Source organism: Myripristis murdjan, chromosome 9, assembly GCF_902150065.1.
Source record: "Myripristis murdjan chromosome 9, fMyrMur1.1, whole genome shotgun sequence".
NCBI lineage: Eukaryota > Metazoa > Chordata > Actinopteri > Holocentriformes > Holocentridae > Myripristis > Myripristis murdjan.
In genome coordinates, this window is record NC_043988.1 from 29,138,395 (window position 1) to 29,161,076 (window position 22,682).

General features: G+C 40.8%; 2 protein-coding genes across 2 annotated transcripts; both read left to right on the forward strand.

Moving 5' to 3' along the window:
- The first annotated feature begins 1,495 nt into the window (after positions 1 to 1,495).
- selenoe (selenoprotein e) lies at positions 1,496 to 3,707 on the forward strand. Its single transcript, XM_030060198.1, has 4 exons — positions 1,496 to 1,603; positions 1,941 to 2,017; positions 2,367 to 2,445; positions 3,385 to 3,707. The coding sequence occupies exons 1-4, from the start codon at positions 1,496 to 1,498 to the stop codon at positions 3,526 to 3,528; spliced, it is 408 nt and encodes a 135-aa protein (XP_029916058.1). The 3' UTR covers positions 3,529 to 3,707.
- Positions 3,708 to 4,168: 461 nt separating this feature from the next.
- LOC115365272 (transmembrane protein 17A) lies at positions 4,169 to 7,933 on the forward strand. The gene is made up of 4 exons (XM_030060192.1): positions 4,169 to 4,477; positions 5,298 to 5,404; positions 6,094 to 6,207; positions 6,538 to 7,933. The coding sequence occupies exons 1-4, from the start codon at positions 4,351 to 4,353 to the stop codon at positions 6,856 to 6,858; spliced, it is 669 nt and encodes a 222-aa protein (XP_029916052.1). The 5' UTR covers positions 4,169 to 4,350; the 3' UTR covers positions 6,859 to 7,933.
- The last annotated feature ends 14,749 nt before the right edge of the window (positions 7,934 to 22,682 follow it).

Consider the following 22,682-nt stretch of genomic DNA (forward strand, 5'->3'; position numbering starts at 1 on the left):
CTGCAGTGCTCCAGTTTAACATCACTGTGTATTTTCCCCTTGGTCAGCAGAATATTAATAAGAACATCTCCTCTTGGCAAGGAACATGTGATATAAGCTGGAACACACACCATAATTGCACACAAATATGGTATGCATCCACACATACAGGAGCCTGCAGACCATACCGAGATCACCCCACCCCCATTTCTCACTGTGTTTTCGCCTCTCTCTCTCTGTCTCTCTGTTTCTCTATTTCTGTCTCTCTGAGTTTTACTCTCTCCATCCCCTTCCACAAACCTGTGATTTGAAACAAATCAACAAATGAAGCGTGAATCTGCTCCTTCAGACCTCTGGCAAGGCCCAACCGTACATTGTGAGAAACACGGCCGGGACTTTAAAACACAAATAAAGACGCAAAAATAAAGCTCCTATCCAAAAGGGAGAAGTGTACAGGGCCGCAGATTTACGACGGCTGCCAAGGGGAGGAAACCCTGTTAAAATGGGGACTGCTTTACTGCCATTTGACACATCATCTCGAGCTGCACATGCCGAGCGCGAGAGTCTGGGCTTCAGGGCTCCGTGTCTGGAAAAGATAGAAAGAGAAAGATGGTTTTGCTTCAGCATTCCAGTCAGGAATGGTTTATTTTTGTTGGAAACATAATTGTCTGTGGCTGGGATTTGGAAGTACATTTTACCCGCCAATCTGCCAGGAAACGTACATGTGGGTGTCACCGCCCTCTTGTGGTGACCTAATATATTTGCTTTGCAGAATACATGAGTTTATTAGACTTGGAGAACAGAGATGTTTTCCTCTTGCAGGGTGTAAACACAGAGCAAATGTGTTGAGTCGTCATAAGGTCTAACTTTTTTCATACACAATGGATTTGCACCTTCATTCTCATGCATTAACTAAGTATTTATTTATTTATGAGGGGAACTTGAACTGTATTTTTTGTTTTTAAATTAGTATTAGTATTAGTAGCAGCAGCAGTAGTAGCAGCAGTAGTATTTCCCATAGAAGTCTATCATACTAAGCCCAGTAAGGGTGATATTTGGCATTTAGCAGGTCTGAAAATGTGGCTGACTCTTACTGGCCGGCGAGCACCTCCTCTCTTATGGGAAAAAGTGATAAGGGCACAGATGCTCAGAGGTTTGCGTGGACCTTTACATTAACATCTGATGTGGAAGAAACTATGAAGTTACACAGGTGTGTGGGGGTTTCGAAAAAACAAAATCAGCCCTGCATTCAAGATCAAATTAAAAAGAGCAGACTTACAACAAATGTCTACAAAGAAACCCATTGCAGTGATTATCAAGCATGATTTAAAAGCCAAAACAAAGAAGAAATGGTGTCAAATATAATACAGGTGGGTGCTGCCTCCCCCCCCTGCTGGAGTGTCTCATGGGCTTGTCCAGCCTGAGAAATTGTCCAGATGGATTAAAGGGTACATGCTCTTGGTAATAACGCTGGAGAAAGGACACGACAGACAAAAGGACACTAATTTATCATAAAATGTGGGCCTTCTTGGTGCTCACGCTCACGCTCTGTGCCAGGGCGTCGGAAAATGTCAACGACACAGCGGCTGAACAGAAGCCAGTTATAGCCAGGGGAAAACTGATGGTGAGTATGAAATGGGCGACATACATCAGCATAAAACCAAAATCCCTTTAATCACCGTGTATATATAAAATATGACACACTGACAAAGGGTTATGGAGTGAATACAGTCATACAAGGGCAGCAGAACCTCACCAACAGTTTATAGGGCCAAATTAATATAATACAAGCGTACTAGAATTAATTAAAATGAGGAATAGACGCTGTGTTGTAAGGTCTGAGTTTGCTCACTTGTAAAACTTGAAACCTATTTCTGGTACCTTTGATCACACGAAAAATGAACCATAGAGAATGCCTTTTGTCATGCTGTTTTAACAACTGTCTGCTGTTGTCCCCATAGGCTCCCAGTGTGGCTGGATGAGGCATAAAGAAAATGCCCGAGCTCCAACATTTTCTCATGGAGCGATGGGCATTATAGTATCCTTATGCTGTTCCATTCTCCTCAGTGTTTTGTTAAGCCGTGACCCATTCAAAAACGCCTTGGATTTTCTCATGACCTCCAGATAAAAAAAAAAAAAAAAAAAAATGGAGAGAGAGAGAGAGAAAAAAGCAACATTGTTCCTAGCAAGTTGCCAAATCCAGTGCCAGCTCATTCAGCGCCTCAAAGCACCAAAAAGTTTCCAAACCGCTGCTCCTCCAAGCTGCACGTCTGTGTTGAAATCAACTTGAATGACGTTTGTTTAAAAATAGGGAAAGATATGGATGTGGCTTATTCTCTGCAACACTGCCGAGCTGTTGTTCCCCTTGATCCTCCTTTCCTCTGCAGCCACAACTTGGAATATGATTCATCGGAGGAGAAGAAACCCCGTCTGATACTCTATAATGAAAAGGATGAGGTCGTTCAGGTGAGATGTGAAAGCAAGTTTTTTTTTTCTTTTTTTTCCCCCACTTTTTTGACATCTTTTACCCAGCTGCTTAGAGACAGGCTTATCTAGGGAACACGATGTCAAGATAGGTAGGAAGTTTAAAGATTGCTGTATCTGATATCAGATCCTCTGGCAGACGCCAAGTTACACACAGACAGAGTGTGTTTGAAATAGTGTGACTAAAGAAAAGCGAGCACGTGTTTGATTTGGGGCTTGATCAATATGGATTTTTGAAGCCTTGTTACTATACTTTTGTAATTAATCCAGTTTTTATTATTTTTACTCTCCACATTTGCAAGTATTTGATATATGTCCGCCAGAGTTATTCTTGGCAGAGTGGAAAAGTCCCTGAACCAGCATTTAGACCATCACATGTCACCAAAACTCCCCACTGAAACCCAGACTAATGAAATTATTTTGGGGTTAGAGTGACCCATCATACCGACTGAATGGTAAACTCATCCTGCCACAAAAGGTTTTTACCCTTTTCCCTATAATGAGATTTTCTTGGGAGTTTTTCCTTGCTCTTGCTGAGACTCTTAACTTAGGGAGGTGTTGTTTTCACTCAGCGTTTCATAATGTGGGCGCTGAGAAGCCCTTTGAGACTCCAAGTCTGATTAAGCACTATGCAAATAAACTTCACTTTAAATGGAAAATTCATTTACAAAAAAAAAAAAAAAACATTACTGTACAAGTAAATGAAAAAAGTATGCAAAGAAAACAAAATTTCAGGGCAAACTTTGCAGACTGTTTTTATAAGTTGTAATTGAGCTAATCCCAAGTTAAATCAGTGCATTGCATCTGTCTGTGTATAGGCTAAAGTAATGTGTTAATGTCTTTGTCTATGTGTCTAAATGCGCATGCATGTTTGTGTGTGTGTTTGTGTGTGTGTGTGTGTGTGTCCTCCCCACATGTCAGACCATCCCTGTGAAGAAAATGACAGCAGACGGGATCAGTAGCCTGCTGGACTCACTGGGTTTCTACAAGAGGTCCCAGAAAGGGGAGGAGGTGCCCGAGGAGTTCCAGCATTATCCCCTGCGTGCCCCCAGGGACGAGCTGTGAGGACACCTGGTGGACACACTCCGCCACTGCACCCCGGTCACATTAATGACGAGTGGGGCCCCAAGGCCAGAGCCATGAGCCCGGCCCCAGTCTGAGGACTTGCTGGCTGGCTGCAGTGTGCAGAGTTTCAACCACTACTGTGTCTCTCTGGTGAAAAGTGGAATTGAAGATGCAGAGCTTGTAATACTGCCTAATAAATATTTGAGTGAACTGATGCATGCAGTGTGCCTGATTTTCTTCACCCGCTATTCACCTTGAATGTTAAATTATGTCAGACAGATAGTGCTGGAATGATGATTTAGAGTTATGAACATACAGTATTTGTGCACACAGAGACAACATGCATTATGCTTGAATTTATATGATCTGTATGAGGGAACATTTAGTCTTGGCAAAAAAAAATGGGCAAAATTTTCTCTTTTTAATGGAATGCATTGTTCTGTTTTTTTTAAGCCCCTTTATGACTTCAGTGCATCTTGAATTACTTTGTTTTCCTTATTAGCTGAAAAAGTACCAACAATTTGCTGAGCTTTATAAATGGCCACTAACTGCCATGCCTCTTGCAGTCTAATCCTCAGCCTGCCTCCTTCCCTATAATCTGATTATCACTAGTGTCTGCCAGAGTGTGTGTGTGTGTGTGTACTGTCTGTGCATGTATGTGTGTTTGTGTCAGCGCATGTCTATCTGTATGTGCATGCATTTGTGCATTTCTGTGTCTGCAGACAACAAGGATTAGTGGAAGACACTGAAACAGAAACACAGACTCGGACTGAAGCGGTCCCTGGCACCGTTCTGTGGTCATGGTCAGCAGCTTTACCCACAATGCCTGTCTTTTACTCCCCTGTTCCCCAGAACCTGCGGATGGGCCTGGCCTATGTGGGAGGCTCTGTCTTCACCAACAACCGGACGGCGGATTCTGACTTCACCAGGGAGCAGGATGACAGATCCGGTGTGTTATCGACTCCACACACACTGTCGAGTCTCTGTTCTACCTTCTCTAGTTATGCGGTACCAAATATTTTGACTCAATTTTCAACAAGACTGCTTTCAAAACACTGTTACTGACTATAGCAATACATATTTACTATACTTACAATGTATGTCACCATAGAACTATATATGGCTATAATTATGTTATAACTATATGCTATTCCATGTAGTATAATATAGTAGTATAATATAGTTTAGAATTGTATAGTATTCTATAGTGTAGGATAGAATATACAATATACCATAGATATCACACTACACTATACTTTATGTAGCATATACAATATATACACATAATATAAGTATGTTTACATAATAACTAAGCAAATTGTAATACATAACTATGCCTATATAGTATGTAACTAAATATGTGAGTTGTTATATTCTGAGCAAATTGAAATGTATTATATGATTTATATCGCCTACATTGCACCGAAGCAACATAGACCTGAAAAGTAAACTGGAAATATTACATTGCACCAAAACGTAGCCATACTTTTTTGTCACTCACCGGCTGACTTTACCATCTACTAACATGAATACACAAGAATGTGACAAAAGTGATTTGGTTTTCTTGTTAAAATCCTTGTTCTCATAACTTTGTAATAGTTTTTTTTTTTTTTTTTTTAAGCTTGAGAATAATGTAGGTACAATAAAGCTCAACTGAACTGACTTGAATTGATTTGTCTTAAAATGAACTGAACTTCTTTGACTTGACTTGAATTTAACTGAACTGAAGTCAGTAATGAGTGTTTGCTCTCCTCTTGGTTCCCCTCCAGCGGTCAACGAGCTCGTATCTCACCTTCCCCTGCAGATGCTGCTGTACTTCAACATGTTTTACTTTCCCTGCTGGTGGTTCTCTGCTGTCTTCATGTTGGAATTAAAGGTTGGTTTGGTTTGGTTTGGTTGCTAATTAACTTTTTTGAAGACTTCCATTCCAAAAACAAGATTTAATTTGAACAAAATGGCACATAGTCTCACAAAAAACAACACCTACAGTACACAATACAATTCACCAACAATAAATCACCTAAATCCCTGCTTGTTTTACAGTACTTTGGATCTCTTATGTTTTAGACATATTGAATAATGCATCTTCATGTGGTGATATTTTTCCAAATGATATATAACCAGTTGTCAAAATTTCTATGAAAAGGATATAATGTATAATACATAGCCAAGCCTGCAGCTTCACTTATGATGGCAACTGCACTTTGGGGAGAACTACCACCGAAGGTATATTTTTAAAGAAGCAAACAAAAGTGTTGGAAAGACAGAGTTCAGGAAGGGGCATAGGTTTCCCAAAGAGGCAAAAACCAGGAAAAGATGGAAAGGCTAACCACTCGGAAAACAAAAGAAGCACTATTTATTCAAGCCCACTGTTGCAAATAATGAAAATGTATGCATGGGTCATGCAACAGTGCAGATGGCTATGCAATACAAGCACACTTTAGGCAACTTGTTTTTCAGTGGGTACACTTCACCAGACAGCAGTGTATTTTTTTAAATGTACATTTTAAATTGTTTTCATATCCCGCTGTGTACTGCATGTCTGACGGTGTACTTTATTTCCAGTTCTATTATCTGGCTGGATATTACCAGGCTCTGCTCGTAGCTGGGATGATCCTCCTCACCATCATTGAAGTGGCCCGACTTTATTTGGGTTACATTGGCAACCTTAGAGAAAAGGTAATTCAAACCAACATCCTCTCTGAACCGCGAGACAGATCTCATTTGTGTGCTTGTCTCCTGAATAACGCAGCGGAGGAAGTCGCTGCTTAAGCATTCCGTCTGCGTGTGTAAACAATCAGTTCTTGGCTACAACTGTCCGCTAAATGTGTGTGTTGCTGAGTAGGTGTGCGAGGGTAGGTGTGTGAGTGTGTGTGCATTCATGTGGATACAAGTAAACCATTTTGTGCTTGACTGTTCAATCTTTGCATCCTCTCTCTAACTCTCTCCCTCTCTCTCTCTCTCTCTCTCTCCCTCCCTCCTTCACTCCCTCTCTCTCTCTGTCATCAGGTGCCAGAGCTGGCGGCCTTCTGGCTGCTGTCCTTCATGTTCCAGCTGCCAGTGTTGCTGTTCTTCCTGACCGATGAGGGAATTATTATCCTGCCCCTGGAGAGAGCCGTCCACTCCCTCTACCTCCTCTTCCTGCTTGCCCAGATCCTGGCTGCCTTCCTAGCTCTCAGGACCATGACCCGAAAGCTCATCCTCCTCTTCCATCTGCGCCAGTTTGGTGAGTTGGAGAGCTTCCGACCTGCAGGCATGAGTCCGGTCTACGGGCTGCCCCACCACCGAAGCGTCCTGCCTATGTCGCCCCCGGGTAATGTGTACCATTAAAAAGAGAAGCAAAAGTAAGCATATGCACTTACTCTAAACCTGCCTCATCTACTTTTACTTCAGTTATTGATTTCCTGTGCTCCCCAGAGTGACTTTCAACAACCTCCAGAGCACAGAGGTGAATGTGATGCTTTCAATCAAAGGTGGACATATGGGCCTATAAATAAAGCCATTCAGCCAGCCAGCCAGTTCATTAACACTGGCCCATGTTCACAGCCATGCCCTGTACTCACAACACTTTTTATGACTGTGTCTCTGCGTCTGCGATGCTTTTCTCCCTGTATGACAGTTCAATATTGCAGCACAATACCAAATCTAAAAAGAAGTCCTTCCTCTGCTATTTCTGAGAGGGTAACATCAAAACCTGAAGGTCGCCATTGATGTTATAAAGGACAGTGCAGTTTTCTGCTGTCAGACTTTATCGTAGCCGCAACAAAGATGCAACACCAAACAACAAAGTGCACCCAGAAATACGGGTTATACTGCCAATGACGGTTCAGTTTTAATGTATTCAAGTTGGACTTTTTCTTTGATGGTGGTTGTTCTCATGGCAAGACGGAGACCATCAAATCATGATTAAAGCAAGCTTTCCGCAAGCCAATGTGGAATGATGTGAAATGCAGATATAATTTTGCTAATTCATTTTTTATAATGCCTCTGTATTGTGTTGCATCACAGATTTTGTAAGAAGTTGGATGCGTGAATCAAACCTAACCCCAGCCCGTTGTTTGTGAAGTGAAGGAGTTTAGATGGAACTGCAGCAGAATTGTGTTAAATATTTATGACCACACAGTGGCAGTCAGCGACCAAAAGAGGCTGGAGACGATTTGGCAGTGCTGCAAAGTCCAATGAAAACAGATTATCATGCAGCACATGTCCTCATCAAAAAGCCCTCTGGCAAAGGAAGAAAGGTTAGACCTGTCCACAGTTATAGATGAGGCATTGTGTCATTTGATAATCAATAACTATGGTCTGGCAAACCTATTTCCAATTGTGATGTCTGTGTGTGTTTATCTGCTCTTTTGATATGTTCTCAATAAAAATGTTGCCACTGTAGGAGTCTTTTTTTTTCTTTTACAGCAGTCTTTCTGCACTATATGCACAATGTTTAATGCTCTCCTATTTCTTTGTTGTCAAGAAATTATTTGTAATGTGGTGCATGGAACAGTCAAGAGGCTGACTGTTTGATTGATGCAATTTCCATAGTACATTATGCCTATTTTGTTCTACTTTACATTCAAGAAACAACAAGCTGCAGTGGCTGCTGCGGTATTAATATAAAATAGATGCAAACAGATGCATGGAGAGGGACTTAAAGGATGTTTACCCCTGCATGAAATACAGGCTGCTCAGATGCTATTATGCCAAACTTCTGGTGTAGCAATGCTGCAAGGAGGAACAAGAACTGAACAAACTGAAAGAACTGATTGGCATCTTTTAAATGACCAAAGGAACTGGACACTGGGACACAATAGCTTTGCATCAGTATGCAGTAAGGCAGGTAGACTAAAAAAACTAGAACTAGTACATCACTGGACACAACAAGCAAAGGAACATCAAAAAACACAGAGAAAACGTGTCTTTCAAGGTATAGCATCTTTATATCAATAAATAATTGATTTTACTACTGAGAGGAATGGCTACATGTATTGTTCTCCACACAGTATTTTACTTCATGTGGGTCTTACTCAGCAGGAAATCAGTTATATTTACTTTATGGCACAAAGTGGCATTGCTTTGTGGCACAAAACAGGAAGAATTCTTCTACCGCAAACAGAGCCGAAGCTTTCTTACAACGCCAGATGGTGGAACAAGTGAAAGGCAGATGGAAAATCATATCCAACATGTTCATTCTCACCCAGAAAAACAAACAGGCAAGCAACGATGGCAGAAAATGGGGAAGGGGGACTAGAGGCAACATCCATTTTATGACAGGAGGCAATGAGGCTCCTGGAAAATGTTGTTTTAATTTTGAGAAGCACCAGCACAACCATACGACTGGTTACCATTCATTTCACTGATGAAGGCTGTGGAGCCGAAAACGTTTTGTGTTGCCCAAATGTGAGGAAAGGGTGTGACTCTTTTTTTTAAGTAAAGAATTCACAATTTGCCTCACCCACAGTCTCATTTGTTTACAATGACAATTTGACAGAGATATATTTGGTTTCGTTTTGTAATATGAAACATATATGACATAGAGAAAGTTGTAATTCATGTCTCCCCTTTAAGCAACAACATTGGCTACAGTCTTCAAAGTAATACAGAATTCATATTGCTGAGCAGAAATAAAGAATACAGGGTCAGACTTTCGAAAAGTGATACACGGGTGTATGAAATATAGTCTGTGTAATATCATTGCCCTTGCAGCAACCATTCTCTTGAGATTAGTGTATACTCACCAGGAAACTCCGGCCTGTTCAGCCGCTCCTGTATTCTGTTTTAATAACTATGAACTCCATTGGTGACTGGAGAAGGAGAAGATTAGCCAGGTGGAGGAAAAAGGAAAGGAAGCAATTCCCTCTGAAGACTCAGTGGTCACATCTCAGGCAGCTTCTTACACCTTTCGCCTCATCAAATTGCCTTTCATTGGCGGAGTACGGTGAATAATAGCCTGGGAGTGTCTGGGGAGGTAAAGCTCCCTATCTTAGCAAACATATTGTTTCCCACATACTTTTTACCATCCTTTGAAAATTACCTGCAATTTCTGAGCAGGGTTTTTTTTTTTTTTTTTTTTGGTCCCTCTTCCTCAGCCCTTTTTCCCAACGCCACAGCGCAGCATCATCAGCGGGGGCTTTGGGTGGGTCTGTCATCACCTTAATTATGATTGGGCGCAGCTCAGAGGTAATCACAAAATATGACTGACGAGACTGTGCTAAGCGCCAGTGGGTAACAACATCCAGAACATCACAACGACATCCTCATCTCTTATTTCAGTAATCCCCCATGGTGGGGAGCTCGCTGGCCCTGCCAAGATGCCTGGAAACGTTCCCATCTCCTTAATCCCAAGTGGCTAAAATGAGCTTTACCCCACACAAACATTACTGTTATAGTTCGGCATTGCGCGTTCCCTGAAATGATGAATCACTAACACATGCATCACTCACTGAGCTATTTGAAACGGTTAAGCTGTCGAAGAATGTGATATTAATTTAAAAAATAATATGCCCTTAAATGACCCGTGGACCCTCAACCACTCCCGTAACCTGTTTCCATTAGCAACAGGAGCGAGATACTTTCAGGAATATATTGCGAGCCTTGGATGCGCAGGCCTGCGGGGAGTTTCAGGCTGCAAGCCCTCCTCTCGTCCCTTGAGATACGTTTCAATCTTTCATACTCATTTCCCCAGACATGACTCATACAATAGGGCCTGGTCTGAAAGAAATGGCAATATGTTAGCTGATGGGAACATGTGTGGCTCCATATTTGATGCCACACACCTATGACATTGGTGCTTTCCCACTCAAATAAGTATGAATTGCCCTCCCTTTTAGAGCTGCAGAATACATATTGCCCAATTACTGACCCTAAATGATATTGGGCCATGAAATTCAAATCACTTCCATAAGCCACTTACATCACTTCCACCTTATCTGTCGGGCTTCTTAGAAAATGTGACACCATACTGGGAGGGAGCGAATATTGAGACGAGGACAGAAATTGGCGGCAGCGGGACATTTTCAATTTAAGTCTGATTACCTAGGTTAGGGGAATGGCAGGGCAATTCACTTCTCCCAGTGGTTTAAATGGCCACTCACCATACGGATGAATATTTTAGCAGGTAGTAGCTGTATTAAATCTTCAGATCACGATGACACAATGGAATGCAGTGCCTTCGGTGCAAATCATACAAACAGCGTTGTATTCAGTTTATGAGGTTTTTATTTTGCAATAATTTGAGAGGTTTTTCAGCAGAGGGATTTTCATGTTGTCTGAATTTTGCCTTTCACCTGAGAAGGATTGGTTTCATTCTGAGCACTGGAATTCAATGGATATTTTTAATGTTAACGTACCCATTTTGTGGGGGACAAGGGCTCTTCAGGGGGTGATAATAAGTCAACAGTAGATCCCATATAGAAAGAGTATACATCACATGACAGCTGCAAGATTCATTTGAGATGAGCGTCTATTTATTTATTTATGTATTGAGAGTGTATAAGGGTTAGGACATTATGATGGAAGCATATGATGGCCATTCCCATGCTAATTATGTCTCATAAGTTGTTGCAGCAATTTCTGGGTTGTACTGTTTGATTTGATGCAACATGAGGAACAACACAGAAAAACACATGCTTTGATTTGGCATCAAAAACATTTCACATTTGAAGATTACTGTTAGAACTGGATTTTTGGATGCCGTGCATTCTGTTATGGAAATTACTCAGAAACGCACTCTTATTGTTAATATACCCGGGAAGCCATACGTCCTCTGAATGTCCTTACTCTCCGGTCTGTGGTTGTAAAGTTTCATGAGGCTGTGATTATCCTAGAGGTCACTATAGGTCATTTTATACAGTGACTTCAGATTTTGAAGTGAAATGGCTACTATGGGGGCTAAATACAGTTGGGGCATGCTGGATCCACAAGAGTCTCAGCTTTCCAGTAAAACCCAGTTCATGCAGCTCCAAGACTGTTTAGGCCCCAGTCTGCACAAATACACCATTTTACAACAGGCCAAAATAATACATTTCTTCCTGATACAATAACCTGCTTGGTTTTTGCCTCAAACTGCATGGGGTTGGCATAAGGTGGGCATGTCTGTGAAGGGGAGACCCAGATTGCTCGAGGTCAGAGGTCAACTTGTTGCAGTGTAAGCGACGCGGTGATTTTGAACTTTTGGCCCATTTACCACAATTTACCTAAAATGTACATGTCAACAAACCACATTGCAAATCATATGGTGATCCTAATGATTTCACAACATATAAACAAAATTCCTCGATGTTTAAATATGAATTTTTGAAATACCCACCTTATACTGCACTGCTTCTGGAGCTAACAAAGTCATCACCATTCATAAACCACATAACTGATAGCTGGCTGTGTAAATCAAATGTTTCCCCAGGGACTACTTTCCAGTGAAGAGACTGTTTCACTTAGCCCAATTTGGATTACTGGTGTGAATAAAGTTGGAAGTCCCTGAAAGTTAATTTTCATATGGTAGTTGAATTAATGGCTGGAGGAAAGATGGGGAAAAAATTATATCAAAGTTCTAAAATATAATTGCTTGCTTTGGAAAAAGATTAGCGGAAACATCAAGTATATACACTTTGTGGGTATTACACTAAACACATAGTATAATCACTGCTGCAGTCCTTTAAGGCTGGATTTATTGCTGCAACTAAGTGAGATCCATCTTTCATGCACACTTATTATTTTCTGGATATATTTTCACCTAGAAGGTTGTTATAAACTGCATGCCAAATGATATATAAATCATATAAAAAATAAAAAAGACAAGGTATTTTTGTTGTTATTGATACTATTGAAGGCACAGGGATTTTTGACTGTGGAGGTTGAATACCCGAATGCATCAGTAACACAATAATATACACTAAACAACTCTTGCAAATCATCTGCCCTTTCAATAAACACAGGAATATTGCACATAACATCTACTCTATTCATACCTGCCCTCACTCAGACATCGAATGAATACAATAGATACTCAAAAGCTAAATCATACATCAACATGAACCAAATTTGTCCAGGCAAACTGGTGCGAGATAGAATGACCATGGTCAATTGCTGTCAAAGTATATCTGAATAGAGAATATTTTTAGATGTAATGGATTTCAAGAAGTTTTTCTATGTTCCTATGAGACAATAATATGTTGAGGTTAGACAGAAAACCCGGCTTCAGAGTCCAGCCCGGTTATAGCTAGGAGAGGATCTCTCTTTGCTTAACAGATCCAGACAAGATTTTTGTCAGAAAACAATAGTCGTTTCAACATTCAGCATTCATAATTGTAAAATCTCTGTAATTACGGATCTGTTTTAATTGCACCATCATAGCAATCCATCTGTCTGCCAGTTCTCTTGTCTTTTGTGTTGTTCAACAGGTAGCAATTACAGTTTAGACTGTGACACTGTTAAATGAGTGAAAGTGCTAAAACAGGCAAGTTAGTGACACAGGTCAAGGGCATTACAATGGAAACCTGAAATATTCATAGCAATTTTTGCATAATTTACCAGGTATTTTCCTTGCAGTGTAACTTGCACTTAATGAGAAAGTGGCTTCAGCGTTTTTTCTCAAGGAAGATATTTGATAGACAAATACTGGCTGTTGGGGAAATCAAATGCCTCACATCTCAATTACAGTTACAATGACTCTAATTGCTGAATTTAAAGAGGTACAGACCAAGACTTTTTATTTAAAAATGCATTGCATCTTACCGTCCTAAGTCATGATGTGTTAAAAGCGTCCCTCTTCTAATTTAGACTTTACAGATTGTCCCTATTTGCACAGGTAAGATTTTAGATCAGTCTATGATTATGGCAGAAAACCATCTCCATCCACAGAGCGAGGTGAATTAAAACTTAAAGTTGCAATAATAAAATTGTTTGGGTCGATTTAAGTGAGGACGCTTCAAATTCACCTTACAAATAATGTGGAATCAGTGTGTAATTGGATGATTGAATCTATATGGTTGGGAAAAAGGAAACATTTATGGTCCCGAATGCTTTTTAATGCAACATTTTGACCACAACTAACATCTTTCTCTAGTTTTACCTAACACCCTGGTTATGCTCAAAGCGCTGTGTTAAATAACCTTTGGGAGCATAAATTTAGTGCAGATATTGTTCCTTTTTCATTGCTAAATTACATTCTCCTGCACCTATTTTTCTACAATTTACGGTTGTCATCACCAACCAGATTCAGTGATAAATTTATTCCATGGTTTTTGGCAGTTGAGTGTAAACAGTCTCATTTCAAAATTTCAATTATTGCAGCTTTAAAAGCAAATTAGAAACTGTCTGGCAAACAGCGGCGAGCGAGCGCTCTGTCCAGAGAAAGCTGGACCCAACCACGTTAACTCCCTTTGGTATCAAGTGATAAAAGAACAGCCAAGTTGGAAAATACGAGTGTCCAGTGTGCAGTTTAACGACATCATGTTTCAGGATCAAACCGTTTTCAAACAGTCACCTTTCATTGCTATTTTTGAGCTGCCAATGTGTAAAATTTCCCAGTGCAGCTTTAAAAAAAAAACAAAAAACAATCGGTCGCTATACTAAGAACACCGATTAAGAGACATGGCAAAAATCCAAGGTTTCTGTGATGATAGCTGCTCTGCCAAGTCGTCAGCAGGCTGTGGTTCACATTTTAGAAGAGCAGGTGACAAAAGCACATGAGTGTAAGTGTGAATTATGGTTTAACCTTTTAGCTGAGGATCAGAAAGATGGCCGTGGAGAGAGCAGGTAGGGGTTAGCTGTCTCTCTCAAGGACACTTCAGTATGACACATGACGCTGATGGATACAGCCTTGGTTCTTGCAGGGATTGAACACATGGACCGTCTTCCTTTTATCACCGCGGAAAAATTGCAAAGGTGTAGCCGCTTCTATCCCGGGCTGATACAGAGACAGTGACGCCTGTTTTTTATTACGAGGAGGCTGCGCTGCTGTAATGCAGTCTTTTTCTAGTCAAGAAGCCTTTAGGTAAACAACAGATGCAGCAGCACACATGTTGAGTCACACCAGAAATAGAATACTTGTCACCAATACTACACATTACTCTCAATTTTTTTCAATTATTGCTTTCATCACGACAATGTTAAGCACTTTGGATTGCATATAAAGCTTGTTTGTGTGCTGCTTGATTGATTGATTGATTCTGGTCATGGGACAGTTTCCCAGTTTGCCAGGCCACCCTGGTATCCTGAAACCATTCAGATATTTCTAACAAATTGGCGTTCATGAATTTCCTGCCTTTTGTAGCTTCCGATGCTAACTTGGCACTTAAAAGTTTTTTTTTTTGTTTTTTTTTTTCTGTTGCCACTCACAAAATGAGGACTCATTCGGTCTTCTCTAATACACAGCAGAGGAGCAGAGTACCACTTCCAAGCTGAGCTGAGGCAAACGCAGGCCTGCCAGACGTTTGATTCTGGCCTGGTTATTATATCTGTTTGAGGTGTGTTCTGAGGAAACTATTAAAGCACGGATGTCTGTGAAGTGTGAGAATCCAGGAAGATAAGAGCAGTCATACGTTAATTGTTTGGTGGGATAAAAGAAAATGGTGCATGAGCAAATCACACATACACACGCACCAAAAAAAAAAAAGAGAGAGAAAATTTGTGAATAAATAATTCATTCAAGAAAACTGGGTTATGTGCTGATCCTTTACCCCCTCCTCAGAAAACAGTGAACCGTCGTCTTTTCTGCATGTTTTTGTGCGCCTGTGTGTTTTTGTTGAGGGCAGCAAGAGAAGAAGTGTTAGCATTTGATATGCAAGCCACTGGGCTTCTGAGAATTCTCCACTGGCACTTTGGGGAAAACATGCTTTAACTGTGATAGTTAGTCAGATGATCTGCCTCTGAGCTGACAAGCAGTTGGGGGGGAAACATGGCAGAGTGTGATGCCAGCCTTTTGAAAGCTCAAAACTCCCTTCCTGACTGTCAATTCCCAACGCAAAGCCCAGGATATCAAAGAGAAATCTGAAGTGGAAAACATTTGACAGACATGACGGATAGATACATTTTTCTGATCATAACTGACTGCTTCTATAGATTTGTATTTAGCATTACAACTATATGTCATGATATAAACACTTACTCAGCGTGTGGTTCTCCTGTCAGTCGGAAACAAAGGCACATAGCTTCCGACTATGAGCGCGGATAGCAGATACAGATATGCTGTCACGGATAAGACTTGATTTATCGACTTTCACTGGCTATTAAACTCCTCTTAAACCCTCCAGTTAATGTCCCTTAACGTTCTAATGCATAATCTTAATTCTCTGATTAGTATTTTCCACCCATAGACCACTGGGAGACTCCTGGGGAGAGAGCAACCTCAATTCAATTAAAACTGGAAGTTCGGTGACTCTTGATCCAATCAAGTTCTTGGCTCCAGTCCATGACTACGCCGTGAATGATAATGCCACCGCCGACATTCCCAGAGACAGACAAAAGCATGACACGCTGGAATCTGGCAGAGGGCTAATGAAAATTTATAGCAGTGGAGATAAATTAAAAGCAGCGAGACCAGGGAATATGTCCATAACTCACGGAGGCTTGATGGCCAGATGCCTAAAGATTGTAATGATGATGCTGTCTTAGTCTGGGTGCGAGTGGGATTTAAGGACTGAAAAAAAAAAGACTTCCCTTATGAGCATCTGTTATACTTTATACTGTAAATAATATGATGCAAACACATAGCAATTCGAATCCTAGGACTGTGCGGCTCTATACACATGTCGTGCAAGTGAAAATAGCAATTTTGATGTTTTGTGGGAACAACCTTTTATGATAATGTGAACAGATTTTTTGTGATTTGTGATTCACTGACAAATACTGTATGTAATAAAGTCCAGACTTACTCCAGAATCTGACAGAAATCATTCATAATCCCGTTAAGATTTATGGGACAAATTAAGTAATACATTAAGTATATTGTGCCCAGATTGCTTTGAAATCACTGAATTACAATGCACCAGTTCTCCTGGAATACTAACTCTGTCCAGACAGGTCGGATCTTTCCGGTCAGTCTGAACCACAGATAGATACGAGGGAGACTCCTTTATTGCTCCAAGGCCCGAAGTTGCCTCCATGCAGCTAATTTCCAACCAACTTTGGAGGTAAAACCCGGTTAACCTTTTTAACTTATCTACAAATTGAGGTTCCTTTTCCACTTCTGAAGCAATTTATTTAACAAAAGAAAGCATGTAACTTTCATCTCTCCGGCGCTTGGGGGTTGGTCAGTTTTAGGGCCAGCTCCAGTCGGGGACAAAACTTCCAATCCTGGGACTGTCCCCGGAAAACAGAGGTGTCTCACCCCGGTCTCTGAAGTGCATACAGGGCTTTCAGGTGCCATAACACACCCTCTGGCAGCCATCGTGGACATGTGAATAGCCGATTACAATTCTAAATGTACAACTTGGCTGCCTCAGTTTGATTTCTGTGCTATTTTCTGGCTGGAAAATGAATCATTTCACCGTTGACGGATCTAATGGATCTTGAGTTTAGCTAATTATTTGCTGATCTTTATTATTCTTGTTGTAAACACATCTGATTTGCACACTAGCTGACATATCAAGTAGAAGTTATCCACCGATGATAACTCGCCAGATGAAAACCAGCCTTTTTGTCTAACTGGGAGATTTGTGACCCAACTGCCAAGCCTCTATTATGGGCTTTTCACATTAAATTAGTTAATCTCCCAATAATTCTGCTTCTTCATACCACACAGTCCTCTTCCTCCTGCAAAAAACAACACATGTTCCCAAAAAAAAAAAAAAAAAAAAAAAAAAAAAAAATCAAACTGAAACCTCTGGCAGCTGCAGCTGGCCCAACATTGACAGCACCCTGCCTGCTTCCACTGAATCCCACACCACTTTTTCATCTGATCACATCAAATAGGTCCCCACCCCCCCACCCATAAAAGCGAATTGGCCATCACCTCAGGGTCGACTTGAGTGACATTTCCCCCTGGCAGGAAATAAAACATTCCTTGGTTTCCTGGAAGCCGCTGATTACTCGTTATCCTCTGAGCCATGAAACTGGGGAAAGGGGCACGGGTGAGAGCGAGTGGCATCAGGCTCAGCGAGTCAGAGGTTGGAGCCGTGTGAGGGGGAACTTGGTCGGAGGCGGACTTGTTTTGAGGTGCAGCTGCGTGGAAGTCTGCTTTAGGCGGTGAGGCGAGTTTGTTAGCATTCAGTTGAGGTTGACACTGATTGGCTTTGCCTGCGATGCATCATGTTGCCAGAACTCCTCCCCGAGTCGAGGAATCCGTTATAGTGTTAGAATGCAGTCTTAAATGTCAATGTGCATGTGTGTGTGTGTGTGTGTGTGTGTGTGTGTGTGTGTGTGTGTGTGTGTGTGTGTGTGTGTGTGTGTGTGTGTGTGTTTGCTCGTAGACTTGGAAAGGGCAGTGTATTTTATAGTTCATGAAATAAAATGTGACCTGCACTAAAGTATGTGTGTGTGTGTGTGTGTGTGTTTGTGAGACAGAGAGAGAGAGAGAGGGAGAGGGAGGAGGTGGGGGGTGTGACAGAGGGTAGCACATCAAGAGGCTGACATGAAAATTATAGCCAACTCCAACAACAACTTTTGAACACCTGCTACACCACCTGTGCACGTATTGATTATTGCCTATATAATTTTCCTCCGTGTGAACTTATACAAAATTATGACGTGCTCTCTCCTCAGCTGCTGCATGTTAAAGGGACTCATCTATTAACCACTTGGTTGACAGACATTAGAGGTTTGTGATATGCTCATTTTTGACCCACAATAAATTTTGGTCCATGCAAGCCTCCCTAAATGTCTTTAGCTTGTTGCACCTTTGTTTGGTATTGATTACTGCAAAACAATATAACGATGTATAATGAAAAGCTCATTTACACAATTCTAATTCTGTCCTCACTCAAACTTGAAACTGGCAGAATAAATCATTAATAAGCTCCGATCCCTGGTTTCATTTATGGAGGCCAAACAGGCTCATCACTAATGGATAAGATATGTCTCCATTTTTCTGGTGCTGCTGTGAGAACCAGTCTTTTTAATCACTCTGCTCTCCATGGGATTTCAAAGTGCCGCCTGATGTGACTATTAATGTCCCCATTGAAAACAATGTGATCCGATGCTGCAGTGTGCGCCGACACAAAATACAGTACTTCATTTCTTGCTGCATATCATATAAAATGCAAAACAGTCATCTGCATGCAGCCTGGGCAGTCCAAATGACTGGTGATTTGCAAATACTACAGACGATCCCTTGATGATGAACTTAGTTAGATAGTGCAAATGTGTTTAGCACCTTATTGGGAAATGATAATGATCTGTTGTGTTCAGAAGCCCAGGAGAGTGAAAGCAATTGAAAGGGCCGGCTAAAACAAGACTACACACACACTTGGAATGCTGAAAATGAGTTTCAAGCAAGCCATTACATTGCAGACATCCACATGCACACACAACAAACACCCATACAGTACGCTCACATGTACTATCACACACATACCCATTACACACCTGAGCGGCAAGCAAGCAATTAGCAATTTAGTTTTCAGAGTTTTCCTACATGAATATTGCTGGCCTCCCAGTTGGATATTTGCTTAGCCATCTAAATATGGCTCTTATGGAGTTGGAGATCCCAAAACAAACTTTTATTCCCTTTCTGCTGTGCTGCCATCCATAAATATTTTTGATTACCATCAGTGCTGCACCACATCGGCTTAGTTCTAGTGATTATTTAGGTATGACAGAGAGGATACATGCTCAATTGCCCATGCTGTATGCAGCTGTGATGAGATTAACATAACTACCTCTAAGGGTGTGCACAGCTCTAAGGAATTATCTGGAGGATTTTTGAAACATATTCTCGTGTCGCTTCTAGGGGCCAAGACGAAAGCAACGGTGCTGCTCACACCACCCGCTGGACCAGCGCCATCCCTGGGTTTCGAGTCATATGGAGAACCACATCAAACCCCGGCTTGTTGTTTTGAAACGGCATCAAGATTTTTTTTATTTATTTATTTATTTATTTATTTTTCATTGAAAAGCTCTTTAAGCCGTGCCAGGAAGGGAGATGTTCTCAGGATCCACCAAAGGCGATGCTGATACGCAGAACTTCAGTAAAAGACCTGAGCTGACTGATGCAACCGAGCTCTTTCTGAATCCAGGGGTTGAGTGATAAAGTCACCGTGAGTCACTGAGCCTGCAGAGATATCTGGGATATATCTGGCTTTGGCTCGTCTTCTGAAAAGCAGGCTTTGGACTACCACACCGGCAATCCTGCTATATTCCTCCATTATGATTAATGTGGCCATGTGGAACTTAATTTTCAGACCCCCATTGATCATCGGGTCCTCGTAATGGTTTGCGGTCATTGGCGGCTGCTTGCTGGTTTTCTGTCTCCGAGGTTTTTTACGCTGCACACAAAAAGATGAATGCTATGTCGGTTATTTCCTTTTGATTACTAGTGTTCACCTTGAGGCATTCAGGACCTGATTAATGTTGAAACAAAAGAAATGAAATAGTTTTCCTATTTCCTCTCACATGAGGAATGACAAAACCGTTATTCACTCTGGCATGGGCCTATATTGCCATTTGAAAGCCTGTAGAGCATATCGAGTAGTAAAATGGGATAAAAGACACAAAAAATAGTTGTCATTAGTGACCTCCTGTCTGCCAGTGACAATCTGACAATTGAACAATGCAGGGAGAAAAAAAACCTTGTCTTGAAACCATTGTTCTGTTCCCACTCAAGAGGGAATCTTTACAACAGCAATTTTGCAAATACCTCTCCATGTTGGATGCTTTTCACTTTTAATTTGGTCATTTAGTTAATTCTACATACATTAATTCAAACATGAATCCATTCTGTTATATTTAGTCATGTGGAAATGCCTAAGGGCGACAAAGATCTATTCAGCTGCAGCTATTGCAAAGTGGATAGTCGCACATTATTTCTAAATTTAAGAACATGTTTCAGAACTGATTAGACATGGTGTTTTATTTTTTTTTTTTTAGCTGTTTCTATATGAGGCATCAATATATGATGCAACATTAGTCATTACACTGCTGTCCAAGAAATTCAAGGGGAATGCTGCAGACGCGGTAATTCCCTTTTTTTGATTCACCATGCAGCTCAGACATTTGAAAGATCTGAATGCCTTGCGTGATGAAAATAGAGAAACGCCCGGTGCTGCGAAATGAACACAGACTGGTCTTTCTGCAATTTAGTGGATTAGAAAAGAGCACAGATCAAGAGTTGCATGCACACAAGAGTTTTAACCTGCAAGGAACGCCAAACACATCTTTGCAATCATGATCCCCCTTCAAGTGTCTTAATACTTAATAGAGGAACAGTTTTTTTCTCTCTTTCTCTCTCTCTCTCTATGCACCACTATGCACCACACCCTATCTATCTATTTATCTATATTTTTTTTACAGATCAACATGCTGTCATAAATGTTAAATGCAACTAGCTATGTATTTTTACTGCTATTAATGTTATTGTCTGTGTTTCTATGTTTTGGTGGTTTGGTTGTGGTTGAAGACAAATTTCCACTGTGGTGGACAGTAAAGTTTTGCAGTGTATAAGACTGTTCCCATGGCACAAAAAGACCAAATTACAAGTGCTGGGGGTTGACAGAATTATTTATCACTATCACTGACACAGTTCGCTTGATTTAGGATTCAAAACTCACTCCTAAAACTCACTGTACTCGATTTTGGAACCAAATCAAGTACAGGCATTTCAAGTTGTTCCCAATCCTTTCTCCACCTACTCACATTTTCAAGGCACATTTTCTGGTTTGATTCTCACGCCAGAGAGGCAAATGAACATGGATGATTATTATTACAGTACTTTGGGTTATGCTGAATGATATTTGTGTCTATATGGTGATATACTACCTCCTCAGTTGACGTTTCTGCTGGATCTCGCCTCTGATTAGTGAAGTTACTCATTGGTATGGTGAAAATGTGACATTGTTAGTTGTGTCAAATAAAGGCCAGGGAAAAAAACAACAGAGACTTTTCAGTGTTGTTGCAATTCTTACTAGTTGCCAACAGTGGGGCAATAAAGGTAATAGATTGCTTAATTCCACTGTAAGATACAATTACAATATGCGCAGGGACTGAGGCCTGCTCTGTCTGGGCAGCCTTTCCAGCCCATTTCATATAGTCTGAAATGTGCTGGGCTTGCATTGCATTACTGTTTGAAATTATCTGTCCCAGGCTGCGTCACACTGCCAGAATAGACCAGCCTGACTATCACCAATGGACATCGGAGATAAAAAAGGCGATTCTGCTGGTGTGAATGTGACAGATGGGACCCAGAACACTCAAGCCAGCCAAAAGGCATCTCACAATGGAGTAAAGCAATACACAGATTCACTGAACCTTGAAAAATCCATCAGTTTAAATGGATTTCTATCTGGAATGTACAGTACGGATGTCAATCAATATTTTGAAATTGATACCCTGTGTTTCATAGAGACGCCTCAAGGCCCGCCGACTGCGGATTTCGCAAATGGAAAATTATTCCACGGATAAGTAACATGGTTGTTATATGCTTTTATTCATGTGAAATATCATTCCACAGACATAGAAGAACATCGGGTGAAATCAATGAACAGATGTCACATGATCAATAAACATTTTTGCAAGATCCAAAGACAAGTATCAAAGTACAGTACGATGGAAATAGAACATTCAATAGACTATCAACATATTCATACATTTTTTCATCTGTAAAAAGAAAATAAATATTGGTTTGTACATTTTGCTCTGGCAATAAATGTTATGCCCATAGTAGATTTTTTTATGTAAATGAGCAATGCCGAAATGTCTTGAAGAATAAGGCAACAAATCAAATTATTGTTAAAACTATTGTTTTCTCCCATGACAATGTTCCCTCCATGGTGATATCATACAAAAGAGATGAGACAGTATCATTTGTCAGTCAGGTTATATTCTATTCCATCACAATCTTATCAGAAAAATAGATAAATCTATGTTAAAGTAACTCTTTATGCCAAAACTATGTCTTGAAATGGATGAACAATCATGGCGGTGAGTTGCTGTTGTGCGCTGCAGCACATCTTAAAGTGCAAAATGGAAACAAAGGTATTTGTTAATAGATGGGCAAGATTTTTTTTTTTTTA

Coding starts and splice junctions, on each gene's coding strand:
- LOC115365272 (XM_030060192.1), top strand. CDS start 4,351: ATGCCTGTCTTTTACTCCCCTGTTCCCCAGAACCTGCGGATGGGCCTG. Junction 5,405..6,093: donor TCTTCATGTTGGAATTAAAG/GTTGGTTTGGTT, acceptor CTTTATTTCCAG/TTCTATTATCTGGCTGGATA. Junction 6,208..6,537: donor TTGGCAACCTTAGAGAAAAG/GTAATTCAAACC, acceptor CTCTGTCATCAG/GTGCCAGAGCTGGCGGCCTT.